At 39.3% G+C, this 20246-nt stretch overlaps 3 protein-coding genes across 7 annotated transcripts in view; 1 reads left to right on the top strand and 2 right to left on the bottom strand.

The window, feature by feature from the left end:
• CMSS1 (cms1 ribosomal small subunit homolog) overlaps positions 1-20246 on the bottom strand; it is a 239064-nt gene that overhangs the window by 153669 nt on the left and 65149 nt on the right. The gene's annotated exons all lie outside the window — the stretch shown is intronic.
• Positions 1-20246, bottom strand: part of TOMM70 (translocase of outer mitochondrial membrane 70) — a 287143-nt gene that overhangs the window by 132350 nt on the left and 134547 nt on the right. The window lies entirely within an intron of this gene.
• The window catches only part of FILIP1L (filamin A interacting protein 1 like), an 81460-nt gene continuing 63255 nt past the window's right edge, over positions 2042-20246 (top strand). For all 3 annotated transcript variants that reach the window (XM_021276995.4, XM_021276996.4, XM_021276997.4), the window contains exons 1-3: positions 2042-2323; positions 5478-5651; positions 12901-13079. In XM_021276995.4, the coding sequence (XP_021132670.4) occupies positions 2057-2323; positions 5478-5651; positions 12901-13079 (620 nt within the window). In that variant the 5' untranslated portion in view covers positions 2042-2056. The remainder of the gene's footprint in view (positions 2324-5477; positions 5652-12900; positions 13080-20246) is intronic.

The raw sequence follows: 20246 nt of genomic DNA on the forward strand, positions 1-20246 counted from the left end.
CTGGACAAGCTCAAGTGACTTCAGGTTATTTAATTTTCACAGCTCCTGCATCCGATCTTACAATTGCTAGCCATAAACCCACAAGTGAAAGCCAAGCAGCCATTCACATTTTATGCTGAAAGGAAACCAATGGTTTTGTTCCAAAGTAGAAATATTCTGCAAGCAAAATGCAAAAAAGTGAATAAGCCAAATAAGCAGACCCCAGTGAAAGAAGTGACAGTAAACTAACTGATAAAATTGTAGAATCGTTCAGGTTGGAAAAGACCTTCAAGATGATCAAGTACAACCATCAACCTGACCTACTCACTAAGTGCCATCACTAAACGATGACCCTTAGGGCTACTTTGGGTCATAGAATGATTTATGTTGGAAAAGACCTTCAAGAAAGAAAAGACCTTCACTTCTTCCTTCATGTCAGATGCGTAGGTTCTGTAATTTATGAGATAATTCCAAAGTTATCCTGTGTTGTCTGTCAGCCATCAATACCAAGGGGTTTTGGCTGAACTGCATTTTTAGAGACGGATGCTGTGACCATTTCTACAATGGCAACAAACTACTGAATGTTAGAACTAGTCATATAGATGTATGCAGATTGCAAGCATTAAGACTTCAACAGGTGTATCCTTCAGGAAATATATCAACTTTTCTGGCAAGTCTTTGTAGCTTCCTGGAGCCAAGGATCATAACAGGACAGGATGAGCACCGTTTTAAGCTAAGTACTATCAGGCCCCATCTCTGCCTGACTGCTATAAACAGCTCCCAGTTTCCTACATGCACCCTAACAAGTCCCATCCTAACACAAGGTTGTTGAAGCAAACAAAACAGGTATCTCAGAGCACTCTGCCCCACAAGCCTGCCATGCCTTCGTTTTGGGAAACTGGGAGAAACAAGTTCTCTTACAAAAGACAAGCTATTAGGAGTGCTTCAGATTAGACTAGAAGTGATTTCCTTCAGCATTATAGGAAATTTCACTTGCTTTTCCTGTAGTATTTTTGATATTTTTTCCCCCACTCTCAATCACCGTAGCATTCAGTGGAAAATGACCATGGATAAAGCATGCAGTCACAGGTTTAAGATTTACATTCAGAACCTGGCTGAAGGGGGAGCTCTGGAAGAACTTTCTTGGCCACGGATTTGGGAGGCCAAAAAGCAGCACAATCATTTCCTGCCTACCACAGGTCATAACAATTTTCTGGAGAAAATAACTGATTCAAGTCAAACATCTGCTGTTGAGCTCAAGCCTTTCTTTCCTTGTTCTATTCCAAAGAAATGCCCAATATGCTTTCCACAAAAGGACTTCCAGCAATTAGCCTCACACTTAAATATGAAAAAAAAAGTGCTTTGTTTGTATCTGGAATGCGTGTGATTTCACCTTTCAACCACACGATTGGGCTTTTGCCTGCCAGACTGTATCTATGACCACACCACAATCTTCCTGCAGAGGTGGACTATAATCCATTCATACCTTAATCTTAGCGGCGACAAACAAAACAGAGTTCCTGAGGTTAATCAATATTTGTACAGCGTTAGTCATTTATCTGTAAAGGCATTACAGTGTATTTGTTTAACAGTGGCACTTCAAAGGGGCCAAGCTAGGCAGGGTCTCCCTTGGCTAGGTACAAACACCTGTATGACACCCTCATAGCTTAGCACCAAAGTAGAATTTTCCCCCTCCTAAATGGGATATTTGGTCTGCAGTGGTGTGTACAGTACTGCTGCTGAAGCTGCTGCCTTTGCAAGTGTTATTGCAAGCACTATTCCTTTGCAAGTGTTATTGCAAACAAGGGATTCTTCTAGGTGCACAGGACCAGTTAAGACTTGCTCCACTACAGCTCCGCATTCAGTAAGGATCGCAGTCCAGTCCTGTTGGTTCAGGCAAGGTTGTCAGCTCCTCTCAAAAGACAAAGAGCCAAGTGTGAGAGGGAACGCTACCAGTCTGGGGGGAGTTATACCCACCATAAATTAGGTTAATAGTTTCATATTCTCTTATAGGTAAAATACTTATCTTTTTTTTTTTTTTCCCCATCTTCCTTTCAGCTTCAGAGAGAGAGAAACCATGCGTTCCAGAAGTAACAGTGCAGAAAGTCCAACCAGACCAAAGCTGTTACAGCAAAGGCCAAAAGGCCACCACAAAGAAGAGACAGGTTACAGTGGGAAAGGAAATGTGCAAAGAAAGCTGAAGGAGAAGGACGATGCACCCCAAGCCAGCACCATCCTAAGAAGCCCTAAGGCTGAGAAAAAAGAAAGTTCTTTCAAGAAAAGAGAGGATCTCTCTCGTGATGACTTGCTATTTCTTCTTAGTGTCCTCGAGGGTGAATTACAGGTGACATTGTCTTACTTTGTTTTCCAAGTTAAAATGTTCTAATGACATCTTTTCTTTTTTATTTCCTCCACTTTACTGCAAACGTATGCTGCTCTCCTGTTAGGGAAACACCCTACCTAATTCTACCTAATTTGCTGCATGAGGACAAATACAAACTGCCAAGCATGTAGGAACATTAGGAACAGCTATAAGCACAAAAATATATCTTTACACCTCCCCTCCATGCAAATTTATTCACGTGTCTTTATCACACTGAAACATACATGATCATTCACAATGGATCATGTAATTCTCAAAGCAGAGAACTCACAGACCTTTCCTATTATGCTGCCTTGTTCTAAGTATTTTGATTACAAAATATTTGCATTGCAAAAATTATACGGAGAACACTGTAGAGACTTTAAATGTCTGTTACCCAATTATTTCTTATCTTCCTTCTCCGATGAAGTCATAAGCATCAGTCAGTATGTGTCAGGTCACCAGAAGTAGCTCACTCAACAGTGTTCTAACAGCTTTTGTTAGCGTATCAAAATATCCATTTTATTTCCCATAATATACAGAAAAAGTATTGGGCGCCACTCAGCCCACAAGATACTGGATTTTGAAGAAAGAGATTTTTTTCTATCTGGAAAAGGAGCCAGCTGCCAAGTGGCAAATGATGCCCATCCTGGCCAAACATAATTTCAGGAAGCGGGAGCCGGATTTCCAGCGAGGAGGGAGGAGGTATTTCTGTGGCAGACTGATTGCACAGAGGTAGTGACAGCTACTTGAAACTGCTCACAAGCAGAGAGACAAGCAAACTGGCCAAAGCAGCATCAATGCTTGCCTAACATGTTTGCAGAGTTTACTGCCTAGACGGTGCCAGGTAATTCCATTCTGAACATACGCATACGGATTTACATAACACATGACAATAGAAGTACTTAACAGAGCACGCATGCATCATGAGTGTTTTTGATAGATTTTGTACCAATCTCTGAGGGTGCGGTTTTCTACAGAGCATTTCACTATAGGAATGGAGCAATTTATGTGTTTGTGTAATATTTTTGTCTCCTGCTCACTTGCTGTTTCTAAATTTACATTTAAATTCAGATGTCATACACTTACCCAAAACAGTCCCCTTTTCCACTCAAAAAAAAAAAAAAAGACACGTACATGTTTATATATATGCATATGTGTGTGTGTGTATATTTATACATATACAAAACCCACATCAACAGACACACTTCAGTTCTTAAGATTTAAAACTGGAACAGAATGAAATCAGAAACTTGAAAACAATGAGCCTGACATAAAAATTTTAAATTGTGATATTCAAAAGAAAGTATCCTAAATTAAAGAAGTGGGAAGTCATTTTTTAATTCCTCATTTTCCTCCTCCAGGAATGTCAAGCCAAATCTCTACAGATCATCTGACAATCCCGCTCTAATTAAGTTCCAAAGTTAGATTCCATTACCCTCTCATTTTAGACTTAAGGTGCACAAAGACCACTCTTCAAGTTTTTCTCTGCCATGATATGGATTAGAAATTGATTTTTTTTTTTTTAAACACAGCCACAAATAAGGATGTAGAAGTGCTCCTGCTTACAACAGTCAGACCAAAATTATTAACATCTCCTGATAAACCTCTCTTTCCGATCTCCTTCCAGGAGTCAAGTGTCCTTGGTTTTGTTTTTAGCTGAGATTGTTGCAAGCGATGGCTGTTTGAGAGAGCTGATGTGCTTGTCAGCGTAATGGAGGCAGGGGGCAACCTCCACCACCAGGGGATGCAGGAGAAGCAGCTGGGCACAGCCCTAAGGGAGTTGGTGACCTGAGCCAGTTTGTCCCCCAGTGGAAACACTGAGATGAGCAGATATTCTCATAAAATAACATGATTTTTGGAAGCATGACTTCAAGACAAATAGCACAGTATTTACAGCACATATTCAGTCTAACTTAACGTCTGTGAGTTCCTAACTTTATAGTAAAGAAGTGTTTTTGTTGTTGTTGTTTGTTTTTTAAAGGGCAGAGAGAATCTATAGCCCATTTCTAATCCTGCAAACACATACAGTATGTTTCTCCAGCATGGATTTACAGAGCAATGCCATAAAATAGGAAGAAGTTATGTGCACCTGCTAGACTGTGCAACCAGTTCTAAAATACACACAAGGAAGAACATATGGAGAGTATACCTGATAACATATTGTATCTACTCTTTGGTAACAGGGTGCCATCAGATGTAAGATTACAAAAGCAAATGCAGTGACGTTAAAAAAGGAAAAATATAGTGCACATTTTTAGGTTATACTTTTTAAAACAACATGATTTTTGGATATTAGATGGCACCGCTTTCTGTTAATTTTTACCTTTTAAAATGCTTGTACTTTAGCATGCATTCACAACTTGAGAATGCCATTATAGCAGTTAGGTGCAAGAAACTTGATGCTTTCAAGGTTGCTTGTTACCTGAGAGCATGTACATGTGGGTATGCACATCTACAAATCTGTAAGTACAGAAGGCACAACCTAATACATGCATGTACACATACATATACATGCACACAGACCCCTAATGTCAGCTTTGCAGGCAATTAATCTTGTTTTAAAGAACTGCCATTATTGCATGGTTTTGGAATGTGTTTTGTGAAAGGTCACATCCCCTGCACCATATACATCCCTGCCCTCAGCACGCAAACATGCTCAGTGCAACAACAGATGTAGGCTACTCCAGGCTGGTTTAATCTACAAAAGCCACCCTTGCATCCAAACCATACATTATATGCAACACTTTTAGGCCTCCAGAACCACACTAACATCTTGTACTAGAAATTAAAAATCATCTTCTAAGGCCACAAGTCACTTTTTTTCCCAGAAGTTTTGTACTGTGAATGCAACACATTAGTCCTCACATGGCATTTCAGTCTCACTGCTAACAAGGTACTGAAGCATCAGCATCAGTGAGGGTTCTGAAAATCCAGTGCAGGACTCATAAAAGAAAAAGACCAATGCTTCCCTCATGATTTACCTGTCTTCATGTTACTATTTTGGGGCACTTTACATATGTAGCATTCTTCAGTTTTTTAGTTTTCTTAAAATCAAAAGTAGAAAGCATCCAACTAACCAGTAAATACACAAATGCAGTGTAACAAAATAAAACCTTATATTGTCTTTCTGCAGGCTCAGGATGAAGTTATTGGAGTACTTAAGGCTGAAAAAATTGACTTGGCTTTGCTTGAAGCTCAATACGGTTTTGTTACTCCCAAGAAGGTATTAGAGGCCCTCCAGCGAGATGCTATTCAAACAAAGGCTGCACAATGGCAAGAAGATATCTATGAAAAGCCTATGGGAGAGGTATGAACTGTACTACTGACATTTAACCATAATTAAATTCATAGAATAATAGAATCATTTAGGTTGGAAAAGATCTCCAAGATCATCAAGTCCAACTGTTAACCTAGCACTGCCAAGTCTACCCCTAAGCCACGTCCCTTAGCACCACATCTACATGTCTTTTGAATACCTCCAGGGATGGTGACTCAACCACTCCCCTGGGGAGCCTGTTCCAATGCCTCAAACCAATTTGAACAAATCAACAGCAAAGATCTCACTGACCTTAGGGGAAGAAAGCTCTAGACCTAAAATCTATCATGAGTGTAAATGGGTCCACTAATAAAAACAGGTAGCTAATGATGCCTCCTTATACTGCACCCGAAGGGCTACAAACACAGATATGTTTATGTCTACCTCAAACTCCGGTAATCAGCCTTCTGGTTTTGACACTCTCCCCACACACTTAGAGCCCTTTATCCAAATCCAGCACTCCTACAGACTGGTAGCTCTTCATTAGCCTCACGGAGGTCATGCCACCAGTGGCTGATAAGGACACGTGCTGCAGTAATGTCACACCGTCTGCCTTTATGCATCCCAGCTCCCACTAACTCTACAGGAATTGCAGGTATGCATGATTGGGCTGAGTAATGAATTGTCATTAGAAATTTCACCCAAGCAGAAATCTAATATGCTCACAATATACCTAGGTAGTACTTGAATTTCTCTGTAACAGAAGCCATACTTTCTGGACGTTACATGGATTTCATTTCTGCCCGCAATGCAAGTCACTGGATAATATAGGCCCTACTTATCAATGTTGTTTTTTTTTTTTTTTTTTTTTTTTTTTTTCCCCAAATAACAATTCCTAGCATCTCCAGTTGAATTTAGGCTTTTTTTTTTTTTTTTTTTTTTTTTTTAATATGTTGCTCACTACAGATAATCATCCTAAAAAGAAAGTAGAAATTCTGAATAAAATTCTTCTACCAAGTGTTTTCCAAGGTTCCTGAAGAGAATCATACCTAAGGATACAGGGTTCACTTCAGAGAAAATTGTCAGGCAAAGGTCAGCACTCATTTCAGAGGCTGAGAGGTTAAACTCTTCTGGCTATAATCTGAAACAGATAAAGTTCAACTGTGGAGGTTAATTTATTTTAGAACGTTGTGGCATTATGTCACAGAAACTTTGAGCGCAAATGGAAATGATTTGAAGAGAAGTCCAAAAGAGTTTGAAAACATAAGTTCAGTCTGTTACTTTACATAAGTTTCTACACGCTTTTTCCCCTCTTGCACTTAATGGCAGAGAAAGGATTTCTAACACCACTGGATTTGGCAATTCCAAAAGGCAAAGGTAAACATCCTATGAGCAACTGAAAGTACAGAAAGACCACTAGCAGATACAAAATCTTGGTAAAACAAAGGATGCCATAATTGGCAGGTATTTCACATTTTCAGTTTTAAATCCCCCAAATTAAGTCCATGATACATTTCATTTTTGCTTGGATTTTTTTTTTTTTTGGATGTTTATAAAAAACAAGGGAGGAGTAGAAGCAGTCACAAAGTATGGGAAAGGACCATTTCATCTTCCCCATGCCACCACGGCCATGTACCTTTGTCTTTGCCCCCAAATTGCTACTGATTCAGTGCCTCTACAGCATGTTTCCCTTTCTTTTAGCAGTTAAGTGTTGTAGCCTGCAACATAAAGGATCTTCCCAAAACTCAGCTGAAGACACAGTGAATGTCAGAATGCATCTAAGATTACTGGCCCTTTAGCATCCTGTCACAACTCACTCATTTGTCCAAAGCTTTATGAAGTTTCTTGGCAAATTTGTTAAGGACTAAATAGTGGTAAAATTTGGTGACTAGACAGCTTTACTCAATAGCAACAGGATTGACAGGTGAAGTCTAACAAAATAGGAAACTGCAAAATTCCTTTGCAAAAGTTACGTGGATTGTGATAGTTCAAAACCATGTCTTCCCCATCTATGAGAAAGGTGGTTTTCTGAAAGCAGAGGGTTTCTCAGTCAAATGTGCTCTACAGCTATTTCTTTTTACAACCTAACAAGTGCCAGATAAGCTTACGTATTCCACACAGTTCAGGATACAATAAATTGCTTAATGGTTAAAGGGGCATAAGAGAAAGGCAAAAAGACTTTCTTTGTTTTTGCTTCTGTCTGACATATAAAGGCCTGAAAAGGTTTTCCATCTTTGCGTGCTTTATAAATTTAGATGATTGAGTCAGTTATTCATGAAAAACTCTGGCTTCAGATCAACTGCCACTTCTCTAGAATAGAAAGCAAATGGTATTCAACATTATCGTAAATCCACAAGAACCATTTTCCCAGATTCAAACAACAACAAGAAAGAAACAAAAATGTCAAAAAACACCTCAGAGAATGGTGATGTAGGAAGAGAAGAAAGCAAAGAGGCAGATACTGCAGAATTAACAGTGTCTTCTCTCAAGTTTCAAACCCTCATGGAATTAGAAAGACAATTCTGGTTTAAGACCGTCCCCAGTCTGCAATTAGATAGTCAAAGATAAAAACTGTGGGACCTTAGTGCTTGAAATTAGGTGAATAAGATCTCCTACCACTTTGAGATCTTCTCTAAAAGCAGCAAAATTAGAGGAAAGCCTATATTCTGCATCAGTCAAGGAAAATTCAAAAGGGAATCAATTTTTAACACCAATGAGCTTGAGGAACTAAGTGTTCTCATCATCCTTTCAGCAAAGGGTATCTGACTGCATCCTCACAACGTCTTACAAGTGTTGGTCACAACTTTCAAGCGAAGACAGTTGTAGGTCACCAGTAGGGTACAGTCACAGGAAGAGATGCTGACAACATGACATACCAGGAAAAGGAGACCAATACATCTGCATGGAAATTTGGCTCACTTAGGGCTGAAAAAGACAAGGGAAGAACTGCTCCCATAATCACCCACAATCATAAACCCAGCATTATACATTTATACACACACAAAGACCATGAGGATATTATTAACAGGAGTAATATTTCACTAAACTTTGGATAAAGAAATGTAACTAGCTTGGATTTTATTCTGGCCAAGTGCCAAACACAAAACAGTCCAAGGAGAAAGACAAAAAGTTCAGTTCCAACGTAATGAATACGAGACGCACCATCTTATTTTGACTTCAGACACAAGTCAGTGGCAAAATGTTTTTAAACTATTAAATTCCTGTGAATTTTTAGCATGCTGAACTATTCACAGTTACGTAAGACCATGCCTCCAATTTTCCATTGCATTGTACAGTATGTTCAAGTATTAATTCTAGCAAAAAGCCCATATGGTGAGCGAGAACAAAACAACAAATCACTTAATTAAGATTTTATCACTTTAGTTTTCCACAGAATACATTCATACTGCTGCTTATTAGTCCTCTTGGTGTGTTTTAGCCAAGAACTGTATATGCTGAGTAAATGTGTGTGCATATGTATAAATGGACATTTTAGCATGTGCACATTTAGCATTTGGACAGAGTAATTTGAGGAACAAGTGGTTGCTGGAGAACGCTCCCGTGAGAGGATCTTGTGCTAGCAGGGGTTCACACGACTTCTCCCTCTTCTCTGCTGGATATGTGGGAGTCAGCCACACGATCTCATGGGGGAAATGCCAGTCAAATTTGCTCCCTAGGGACATGCCCTTAGCGCACAAGGACACCACAGAGCTTCCCAGCACATCACACAGAGTGCAGCAACTCAGCACCAAACCTTTGCTCGTTGATCCCCCAGAGAAGGAGAGGCACGTTGCACAACATGGCACACCAAGATCACACGGACAAATGCCCGTACCCATTACGTGGCTTACAGCCAGTTCTCAAGGGTCTGTGTTAATCACGGTGAGCTGTCTCTCCAACTCTCTTTTCTGATATCAGCCTCTACTAGGAGAGAGACCCAGCTTCTCCTCCTTTCTCTCTAGAGTGTAATCCCAAACTCTCATCTTCACTTTGTCCCCAGCCGCAACACTCCCCCACCAACTGTGCCTGTACACAGCAGAAACAATTTGACAAAAATCCAAAATGCATTTTCTAATTTGAGCAACAGAAGCAAACTGCAACATGAAAGGTGGTTTTGATGCAGCAGTTTAGGTATTTGCCTTTCTCACCCTTTCATGTATGCAACTCTGCTCAGGACTCTGCTGTTCTTTTACCCACTTCCAAACTCATGTCACCACCCTGCCTTGAACACACACCTCACCCATCCCAACCACCAGTCTGCAACCCAAACTGCTAATCTCATCGCTGCCAAAAGCACAACTGCAAAGTGAAAGGCACTGGCACTGCTCACTGCAAAACAAAAACCTGGAGTTACTACCATTCTTCTTGAAATTAGTTAATACTGCTTGAAGTAAGCTCTTTCAGCCACTCAACAAATGCTCTAGAGCAAATGAAATATCCTGAACCCATAAAAAAACACTGGCAGGTCCCACATCCTTCACACCCAACTCTGCAGAAGCAGAAATATTTTCTGTTTGGTTAATGTTGTTTGCATTGATTAGTTTGACTATTCCTCATCTCCATCAAGCATTTTTTTATGATGGGAAACAGGAGTTATCTGATTTATGACCAACTTTTAGCCAGAAATGTCACTTTATTTTCTTGTGATAGCAATTTACACATCCCCTCAGATTCTCACATTTGCTTTTGAATCAGTGGTCCCATCTACATAAATGTGTGACTTCATTTTCTTAACCCTACCCATGCAGGCTAAAAAATAAATTTTGCAGCCTACCAAAATAAATTATAACTTCACACCTTTGCCTTATTCCCTCACCTGACCTCACGTTGAGGGCTGAGACCGGCAAACATTGTCATGCATTCGTATCAATTTAAGCAAGACAAGGCCACAGCTGCAAACAGCACCACCACAGAACATCCTCAAAAAGCAGACGGCAGGTTGCTTTCAGAGGACAGCAAACATTCACCTGAAAGTGTGACCACTAAAACCACGAGGAGCAGAAACTCAGGCGAAGGTGCTTCATGCATCTGTGCAACAGCTGATCCAAAACCTCCCTCTGAAATCTCGGAGGGGGATGAAGGTCGATAAAACACAGTGAACATTTTCTCTCCCTGTCTGGTAAACTAGTAGCTGAATAAAAGATTTCAAAATTTGAAATTCTCCCTTCTGGTGGAAGAAGAATGTGCAGAAGTCAAAACCAGCCAGTTTTCTTCAGCTTGGCCTTTTAAGGCAATTCAGTTTTCAACCCCTCTTGAGACACAGAAACACATGTGACATGGAAAATACAGCCAAGATACTGGAAGAGGTGGCACTTCTTTGCTGAGAAAGCTTGCATATTCAAGAGTTTTGATAAGAAACGTTTTCCCAAAAGATGTCCTACTTCAGATTCATGATTCTGGAAAGCATTGACCTTGCGGGAGTAAAAGTGCATTAACTCCCAGTGAACAGGATAGGGGCATGGGAAGTCTTAAACTGCTGTAATACCACCAGAAATAGCTGAGAAGGACAGTCACAGATTTCTTTATGTATTTAGATCATGCGTGAAATCAGCTCAGGTGTGTTGCAACAGCAATGACCGATGTCACACGCAGAAAGAAAAGGCCATTTTCAAAATGAGCAGTCATGGAATACTCTGGACTCAAACCACCTTCAGGGTCTTGTCAACAGTTCTCATTTCCTTATTCATGTCAGCATCACCAAAAAATAAAATAAAATAGGAAAAACAAGAGAATATATAACGCTTAAAAAGAAGCTGAAGTAAGCAGGGACTCAGAAGCCCCTGTGGAAGTTGAGGATGTTCTCAGTCCTTACAGAAACACACGTTTAGGTATTCTGGTCCTCCCTGTCATTGCTTTTATCAGCCAAACTGTGGATAACCATGAAGATACAATAATTAATCATACTATTTGGAATTACATTGCCTAAAATAAGCAGTGGCCCTAAGAATCTGAAGCCCCAGCGCGTCTTGCGGCACTTGAAATTCCTTGTGGGGGAAATGTCGGAGAACCCGAACCAGTCTTGCTTCCCACACTGCCCATTTGTGAATTCTTGCCTATTAATAGAGTGAAATACTGCAAAGCAGCTCAACCTACTAGAATAGACTGTGGTTAAAAGAAGCCAATGCTGGGCTTTGAACTGAAAATTTCTTTTTTCCAAAAAGGCTACAAGGATTCCCTTATTGACCTAATCAGGAAGGCAGTCTCCTCAGAGGAAAAGGAATGAGCAGTGAACAAAAATTTTCACAAATAAAGGTTCTTCCCAGGTCTTTAGATGGCTTCCAGTAATCCCTCCTCAAAGTTCAGCTAGATCAGTAATGCCTAAGGAGGAAAACCCCTTCTGGTTTCATACACGAATGCTTGCATAACTTTGTCACATATTGAATTCAAGATTATGATGGAATCCTCAAAATGATAGTTTTCTCTCACTCTGGGTAAATCATTTTGTTCAACAGCATAACAGTTATGCCGATACCTCTATGGTTTAGAAAAACTAAAAATGATTACCAAAGCTAAAATAGATTATTTAAAATTAAAATGCCACTCCATAATAATATTAGATGCTCAGCAGAAATCCTTGGGGATGGGGAAGGAGTCTGATGTTCAAAGTGTCCTATAAAGGTCCCATCTGCAAGGCAAACCCATTCACAGCTTGAAATACGAGGAACAAGATAGGAAATGCCCCCTATTTACTTACTTACTCCCTTCCTTAAGCGATTATTTCTAAGAAGTATGTGCATTTCTTTGACACAATCCCACTGTTAAATTTATAAACAAAGGAGACAGGACTGTTTTCCATTCTTGGTTCTGTCACACATTTGCTGTGAAACCAGAGGAAAACTGCTTTCTGATCTACCTCTCTACCCTACAGAGACCATTCAATACTCTCATTTCCTACAGAGCTACAGATAAGATTGCTCCTTCTATTCAACCAAAAGTAGAGCTACTTCTATGTGAAACAGAGGCTTCTGCTGAGCCATCTGTTTCTCTACCAGAATGATCAATGAGAAAAAGCACAGCTTGGGAACAGCAACTGCTAATTAGGAGTTGTTTAGGATCACTCGTGACAGGAGAAGGTGACTGAGGGTCCTGCAGAACAGTACCTTAACTAATTTCACTAATTCGTCAGAATCACATTGACAGAATTAAATCACCTTTTCCAAACAAATACCAAAGGATGCAATCATCAGGTTATTAAACGCACTTTACATTATTAAGCCTCCCTTAAAATCTTTTATTGATGAAAGCCTGAGCAAGTAAGAGCTTCAAAAGACTTCAGGACTTTTTGCTATTTTTTTTGCAGCTTGATAAAGTTGTAGAGAAACAGAAAGAAACCCACAGACGAATGCTGGAACAACTTCTAATGGTAGAAAAATCACACAGACAGACTCTGTATGAACTAGAGGAAGAGAAGAGAAAGCACAGTGAGTTCATGGAAAAAAGTGATGAGTTTACAAGCCTACTGGAACAGGAACGTGAAAGGTAAGGTTACCTCTTGCCATAATACTAAGAAATACCTGCAATTTATCATAACGTCTATGGACCTGTCCGCCTTCTGCATCCACTAAAAATCAGGAATATTTGCCGAGTCATACTTTGAGAGTTCAGCTATAAAACCATGACTAATTTCTCCTAGCAGTGGTGTAGGTCAGCAGGTTGGCAGATTCTTCAGCTCTCTTTGAGAGCAACAGGTATGTTATGCTACAGCACAAGGACATGCACAAATGCGTTAAAAATTACAACCACATAAAGCTGGTGAGCCTTTCAGCATGATTAAGATGTTCAGTGTGCACTACAGCATGTGAGTAGCAAAACATGAAATCAGGTATGCAGTCTACAATGGCAGAAGGAAGTCATGAGGAAAGGTAGGTGTTTGGACAGATTGCAGAAATACGGAGAGAAGATGCAAAGGCAAGGGGTATTTTCAAAGTTTTCCATAAATTAGGTTGCTGTATCAGGACTGACATAAAAACCATAAATAGAACTTTTTTTATATTTTCAAACAGCAATTCTCAGAAGGATTTATAAAAATTGAATGCCATTTACTGTCTTTAAAATGTTGAACTGCGACTTCGTTGAATTTGCATTAAAAATAAGGGGGGGTGGGAATCAAAGAGTTTCCTATTCCCTGGCTAGCTACTCCAGAAGATAGGAGAATATTGTTTCTGTTTCCTTTCGCTGAGGAACAGCTTCCAGATGGAAATGTTTGGGTGTGAGAACGTCAAGCCTATTCTAAACTCACATTATGCATAGATAATTCTTCCTCTGCTTCGCCTGCGTAACATCATGTTCCATGTATTTTGGCAGCACTCGCTACTTACACCCTTCCCACTACACCTCTCTCCTTCAGGTCTATCAAAGATAGCGCATATGGTTCCCACTGAGTACACAGCCGTATTTATGGATTGCAATCAAAGAGGCTGGGGGAAAAAATCCTTTGCTTCTCTGAAACATGTCTACTGACGTAGGCAAGCACAAGCACACACAGGAAGGCACACGCAGCCACCCCACAAAGTGCAAAAGCCACGTTTTTCTTTAAGAACTGTTTTTGTGAGACATCGTTATATCAGCACCCAAAGCCTGAGATGAACCCAGGTTTTCATCTATGCTGTCTTTTCCTCAAAAACTAGCAGACACTCATGTCTTAGAGACAGAGCTAAACAACCACGGTTGCTAAATGTGGCAAGAGGTTACATCAGACACATGTGCTCACACAGCCTGAAAAGCTGCACAGAAGGAAAGGCTAAGTGTCACGATCTTTGTTTTTTTTTTTTTCTTGTGAAAACAAGGTAGACCCAGGACTAAAACTCTATTCTTGGCCCCTCCTCCATATTCCCCTAGAAGAAGACCATAAAACATTTACCACTATTATCTGCAACATTTAGTCTATCAGCCTGGAAAAATGAAAACAAAAAAAAATAATACTGAGGTGCCTAATGAGACCTTAGAGGATGTAATAATAGATTTCAGATTAAGTCTCAATTTTTGTATTTTCTTTGGAGGACTTATTTTATGTGGAAAACCTTAAGGGGGTGTGATGTCACATATTGAGCTGATTCCAAAATGTTTGCCAAGTAATGTCGCCATCAAAATCTCCACGCAATTGCCTGCCATACCATTAAAAAAAAAAAAAAAAAAAAAAAGCTCAGCAAGTTAAGGCACAGCTCCTTCTCCATCAGCCTGTATGATTTGACATTGAGAATATATACACCCATACAAAGCAAAGTGACCTCTTCTTCCCTTTCAAAAACCTTAGTTTAATTGTAAATCTTCTCAGGATGTATATTTTGCTCTTGGCTTATGTGAGTAAATGAGAAGTGTCATCTATAAAGCAATGACAATGAATTTTTTCTTCCCCTTCCTTCAATTCCACCTAAAAGCAAATTGTACAGAAGAGCTGTAAGCATTTGTCAAAGAATTCTTTTTTTTTTTTTTTCTTTTTTTTTTTTTTTACAAGAAACAGTATTCTCTCCTGTAAGTGTGGAAAGGTATATAACATTTCTAACAAGATTTCAATTTCAATGCAAAATCCTGACCTTTCATTCAATTAGTCAAAAAAGTGTTTTACTTTATGAAAGAGCAAGGCTACAGTATATGCTAAAGATAACTCTGAAGAGCGCAGAATGCATGCAAGCCAAACAACGTACCTGAGTAACGAAGGATTTTGTGATCAACATGGAAAACTTAGATGTTATGGGACAGTGATGCTGAAGCACTGAGAACTACTGGTGATTGTAAGAATAAAGAAAAGATGAGCTCTTGCATATCAATTGATATATTTTCAAATAAGGAGGAGGGAAAGCATTTGTTCTTTCTTATGTATGCGCTCAGGGAGAATAAAACTGATGAATTGTTAAATGAAAACTTTAGTGACAAACTGAATTACCAGATGATCACTCATGTTTTGAAAAATCTAGATAATCTAGATAATGGGTCTTCCAAGTTGAAAAGTCTCGATCTCCCTAGGTTCGTCTCAATAGGGAATTAATTTCTTCGAATTTGGGAGAGGAAAAAAGGCCATTTTGAATATCTAATTTGCTTAGCAACAGACATTTACCAGCAAAACAATGATATAGCTATTCCACTATCATTACACTTATTCATCTTAAGTCATATATAGTTCAAAAGTGTAGTGACAAACCCTTATCAAGCATAGAACAGTCCTGTGGAGAAAAGGAGGCCAATGTGCAGTGGGCAGTTAACACAAGTCTTTCCTGCACTTTAGCATGAGTTGTACTCTCTATGTGTGCAGATCAGACAGGAAAAGACAAATTGCCATGCACGGTAGTGTGCTAGAGCTAAGTCTACTAGATTCCATAAAGGGAAATCCTACTGTATCGCTGGAGCCCAAATAAACAGCAGCACCCAAACTTAGCATCACAAGAGCTCACACAAACATAAACCTCCAGAGGCTAGAAACATGAAATGCACCTGAAGAGCCAGGACATAAAAGCCACTGAGCCTGTTTAGAAGTTCTTGTATTTTACAGGGGGAAGGCAGGGTAAAACATGATAGGATTAAGGACTAGGAAGAATACTTGCTTTGTCTTTCTCACAGCTACAGAGCTAAAATTTGGCTCCATGTTCTCTTTTCTCCCTGACTTGTTCCTCAGTCCTTCCCACTTGTCATTTCATTTCTCCTTTTCCTCACACCTCACTTTTGCCATTTAATTTTACATCAATTGCATGTTCAGTGCTAACAGCATTGAAAGAACTGCAGTGTTTACAAGCAAGAATCTATTCCAAGATTAAATGTCTGCAATCAATTAATGTAATCCAATGCTCAATGATGACACTTGGAAAGAAAAAATATGCTGGAAAGTATGAATGAAACTAGAAGGTCTTCCAGATAGGTATGCTCCCAGTTTGAAAACATCTCATATGCATGGAAGTGCTTGTATGTTTACATATTACTCCTTACCCCACAGAACAAGACAAACCAAACAAACAAAAAACAACACAAACAAACAAAAAACAATGTAGTAAAATGATCAGCACTTACATCACCCTTTTCCTCTGCAAATATCAAGGAGTTTTGAATGTTATGTTAGCATAGTCATTCCCCATTTTTCGGATATGGAAAGGAAATGAAGATATGAGTGGAAGAAACCTCTCCCTGTTCACAGTGTACCTGAATGGTTAGACTGGAGAAAAGGAAGAAATCTCCCAAGGTATCTGCGTGCCCCATCTTCAAACCTTCTATGTACTATAGCTAGTATGTTGATTCTCAACTACAACAAAAGGTAAAACTTCATTACGAATATACACTGGTTAAATATGTGACTGTTGTTATACAGGGCAGGAAAAAATAGCAATTTGCTAATGAGCATGAACAGTGTAAATAAATGAATAAATAGATTTTAAAGGCAGTTACTATAACTTGCTCAGAGGAATTCAAATATCAGCATGAAACTTACCAGGTTGGTATAACAGCAATTAGTAAGATCTTTAGTTAATGGATCATCTACTGAGAAAGACGATTTTTTACTCATATGGAAGAAAGTCAGCATACATTTTTGTTTTAGAACTGAATTCATACTCACAAAGGTCAGATAGAGAATGCAGTCCACAAAGAAGAAAACAATTGTTTAAAAATAAGATAATCCCAAAGTATTATAAAATGAAATCTACACCTTTTGCTCCAAACAAGTAAAAAATAAAACCAGACCAGCCAACCAAACTCTACTCCACTGCATCAGACATCAAGAGAAGGGCATTTTCAGTGTTAAGGTAAAAGTTATTATCATACCTATCTGAGGAGTCAGCAATCACCAAGCATACTGAATGGAACCCGACCAGCAGAAGTTTCAAAACTCCGGTCTTTCTCACCTAACCATGCCATGCTGCTGCTTAAGGGATTTTGTTTTGCTTTTTACTGTCAGATGAAACTAATTGCTACACACAGTAGGTCAAGTAAGCAATGCTTGAAAACAGGGACAATGCCTCAAAGAGAGAAAGAATCATCTCAGCTAAAAGGTGAAGTAGATGTTGTCAGTGTACCATTGCTATGCTTTCATTCTGACATTCTCACTCACTGCAATAACAATATATGACGTGCCCAGCACTGAAAAATCCAATATTCTCTAACAGTGGGTATAATTAATATTTACTGTTTTTCTTAATGAAACCAATTAAATAGTACAAGAAGCAGGATCTTATCTTTACAGAAAGCTGCAGTAAAAATAAACACTGTCAACTTATTTACTCGACATGTTACCAGCAGTTTTTAATTTCATGCACACTAAACTATTGTTATAGATTGCATTGTACTTAAATGCAATCATTTCCTTTTAGCTTTCTGGCAATGACTTATATATATTACATATGCCTGAGACTATGTCTTGCAAGTTGTGAAATGGATGCCAGATCTCTGTACATTTGACCTTTTTCATGGGTATCTAGTGCTCTGTAGGTGAATAAGGGAGACCCACCACAAACAAAACATCAGCGTTCTCATTCTGCACTACACCCCAACGGGACAGTCCCGCTAATAATACCACCGAGGCCCGAAGACAAGACGCAAGGAAGTGATGTACACAGATTAATTACCTCATGCTCGTACGTGGAAAAACTCTGTAGTGTTATACTACATAACTTTCAACAGATGTTGGGAAATCAAACTCTTGTCAAAAGTCAAGGATTCAGAGATTTATACAACAGTTGCTGTGCATGACGAAGGTCAAAATACTTTATCTTAGAAAAAGAATAAATAAATGAATCAAGTGCAGATTAGCAAAGGGATGAAAAATCAAAAATGTTATCTAAGATCAAATTATGTTTATTCAAAACAAAGGCTAAGGATAAATGTAAATAGAAAAAGGCCTTTTGACTCAGTGTTAATACAACTGAGAAATTCTCTGGATCTGTGGTGCAATTTTAAATTATTCCACCTACTGCAAATTAGTCAGCAGATGCAAGATTTAGGCAATACCCATGTCTCATGCAACTCCACCGACACTCATTGAATCTGAGAAAGAAGTGAGGCTCGTGCTCAGTTTCTGTAAATTCTGAGCACATAAGATGTCTGTTTACTGCTCAGGCTCTCTGTCGTGACTACAAATCAATACTACCATTGTACACTTTGAGGCAGGGGAGGACACAATGAAAAACCTTAGCCAAACCCTCATCAGTGCGGAAAGCAGTGGGCATCGCTGTATGCCCTCCCTGTAAAAGGGAGGAGATTTCCTTGAGAGGGATGATCAGGGAAAACCACCTTGGTGGCAGCTCTAGTCAGCACTTCTAACCACAGCGTCACAGCTCAAAGGGAAAGATGACCTTTCCAAGCTGGCAAGTCTCAGAATATTTATGGCTCTTGGAAATCAACACCAGCTCCATATATTCTGTTTGGAACAGAAGCAGTGACCAGCATGGGTGACGAAGCACTGGCAAAACATGGTCATGGTGAGATGCTACCGTCAGTAATCGGGCACTCACTCCATTCACCAATTTCCATTCCCAAATAAGACGCAGTGCATTGCTCCATGTACAGCACAGCATAACTAGCCTGATCGTAAGCAACAATAGAAGCAGCTGACTGCACCAAGACCTGTGACCAAAAAAAGACACGGTGAACTTCTGATTCATTGCAGGGTGGGGCAGAGGGAGAAGTAGAAATTGGCACAAGGTTTTGTAACCGGCGTTTTAAAAGGAAGCACAACATCAGACAGAGAGAAGAACCTATAAATTATTCTGAGGTAGAAGAAAAGTTTGACACTATCATAATTTTCCAGAACAAGTCATTGCTGTGGGAGAAATTATACTCCTGTTTCAGTGTGGAGGAGGAGAAGTCCCAATGAAGTTAAGATCTGACAGAAAAATTTAAGGGACGTACATGTGCTATAATTAGTTTCGTATCTTAAGAACAGGCAAGAGAAAAATGGCCATGAGAACAGAGAACGCAGGTCACACACCAGTTATCAAAACCTGTGATCTAAATCGATAACCAAGTTTCCCATGGCATACTGTGAACTTCAATGCATTTATACTCAGCTACAAAATCACTGAGCATTATTTATATATATTTTTACATAGATATATCCACAGATACACACAAACGAATACCGTAGATATACACAAACGGAAGAAGTATGCATGGGAGACTGAAGCCGGTTAAGAAAAATGTCACAGCCTCAGTCTCTGTGCTTATGACAGTACTTTTAAACAGAATAAACAGAAAAATCAGTAGCACTGAATCTGCTGAGAACAGGGATTACTAGAAAAACTGTTAAAAATAAAGAGCAAAATTATGTTTTTCACATAAGTACATACTTTTTTTGTTTGTTTGTTTCTTGAGCATGCAGCAAATGCTATATAACCTTGCACGAAAAACAACACACACTTGAACAAGGTAACACATAACCTACTTGGTGTTTGAAGACCAAGCTGAGGATGAGTACATTGAAAAAGCACGTTCAACACTTGAACCCTTCTGCTGTGAAGATCAGGAAAAAGCCCCGGAATGTGTGCAAATAGAAAAATCAACTAAAAGGCCAGGATGGACATATGAACTTCCTTTTTAAAAATTTTTGTTTCAGAGGCCTATACTAGGGGAAGAGGGAAAGGAGGGAGTGGATGGCTCTCAGTAAGAAATGGAAGCAATAGGAAGTACATGTAGATACAAAAATAATCAACCAGATCAACCAGGCTCATT

This window comes from Anas platyrhynchos, chromosome 1 (assembly GCF_047663525.1).
Source record: "Anas platyrhynchos isolate ZD024472 breed Pekin duck chromosome 1, IASCAAS_PekinDuck_T2T, whole genome shotgun sequence".
In the NCBI taxonomy this organism is placed as follows: Eukaryota; Metazoa; Chordata; class Aves; order Anseriformes; family Anatidae; genus Anas; species Anas platyrhynchos.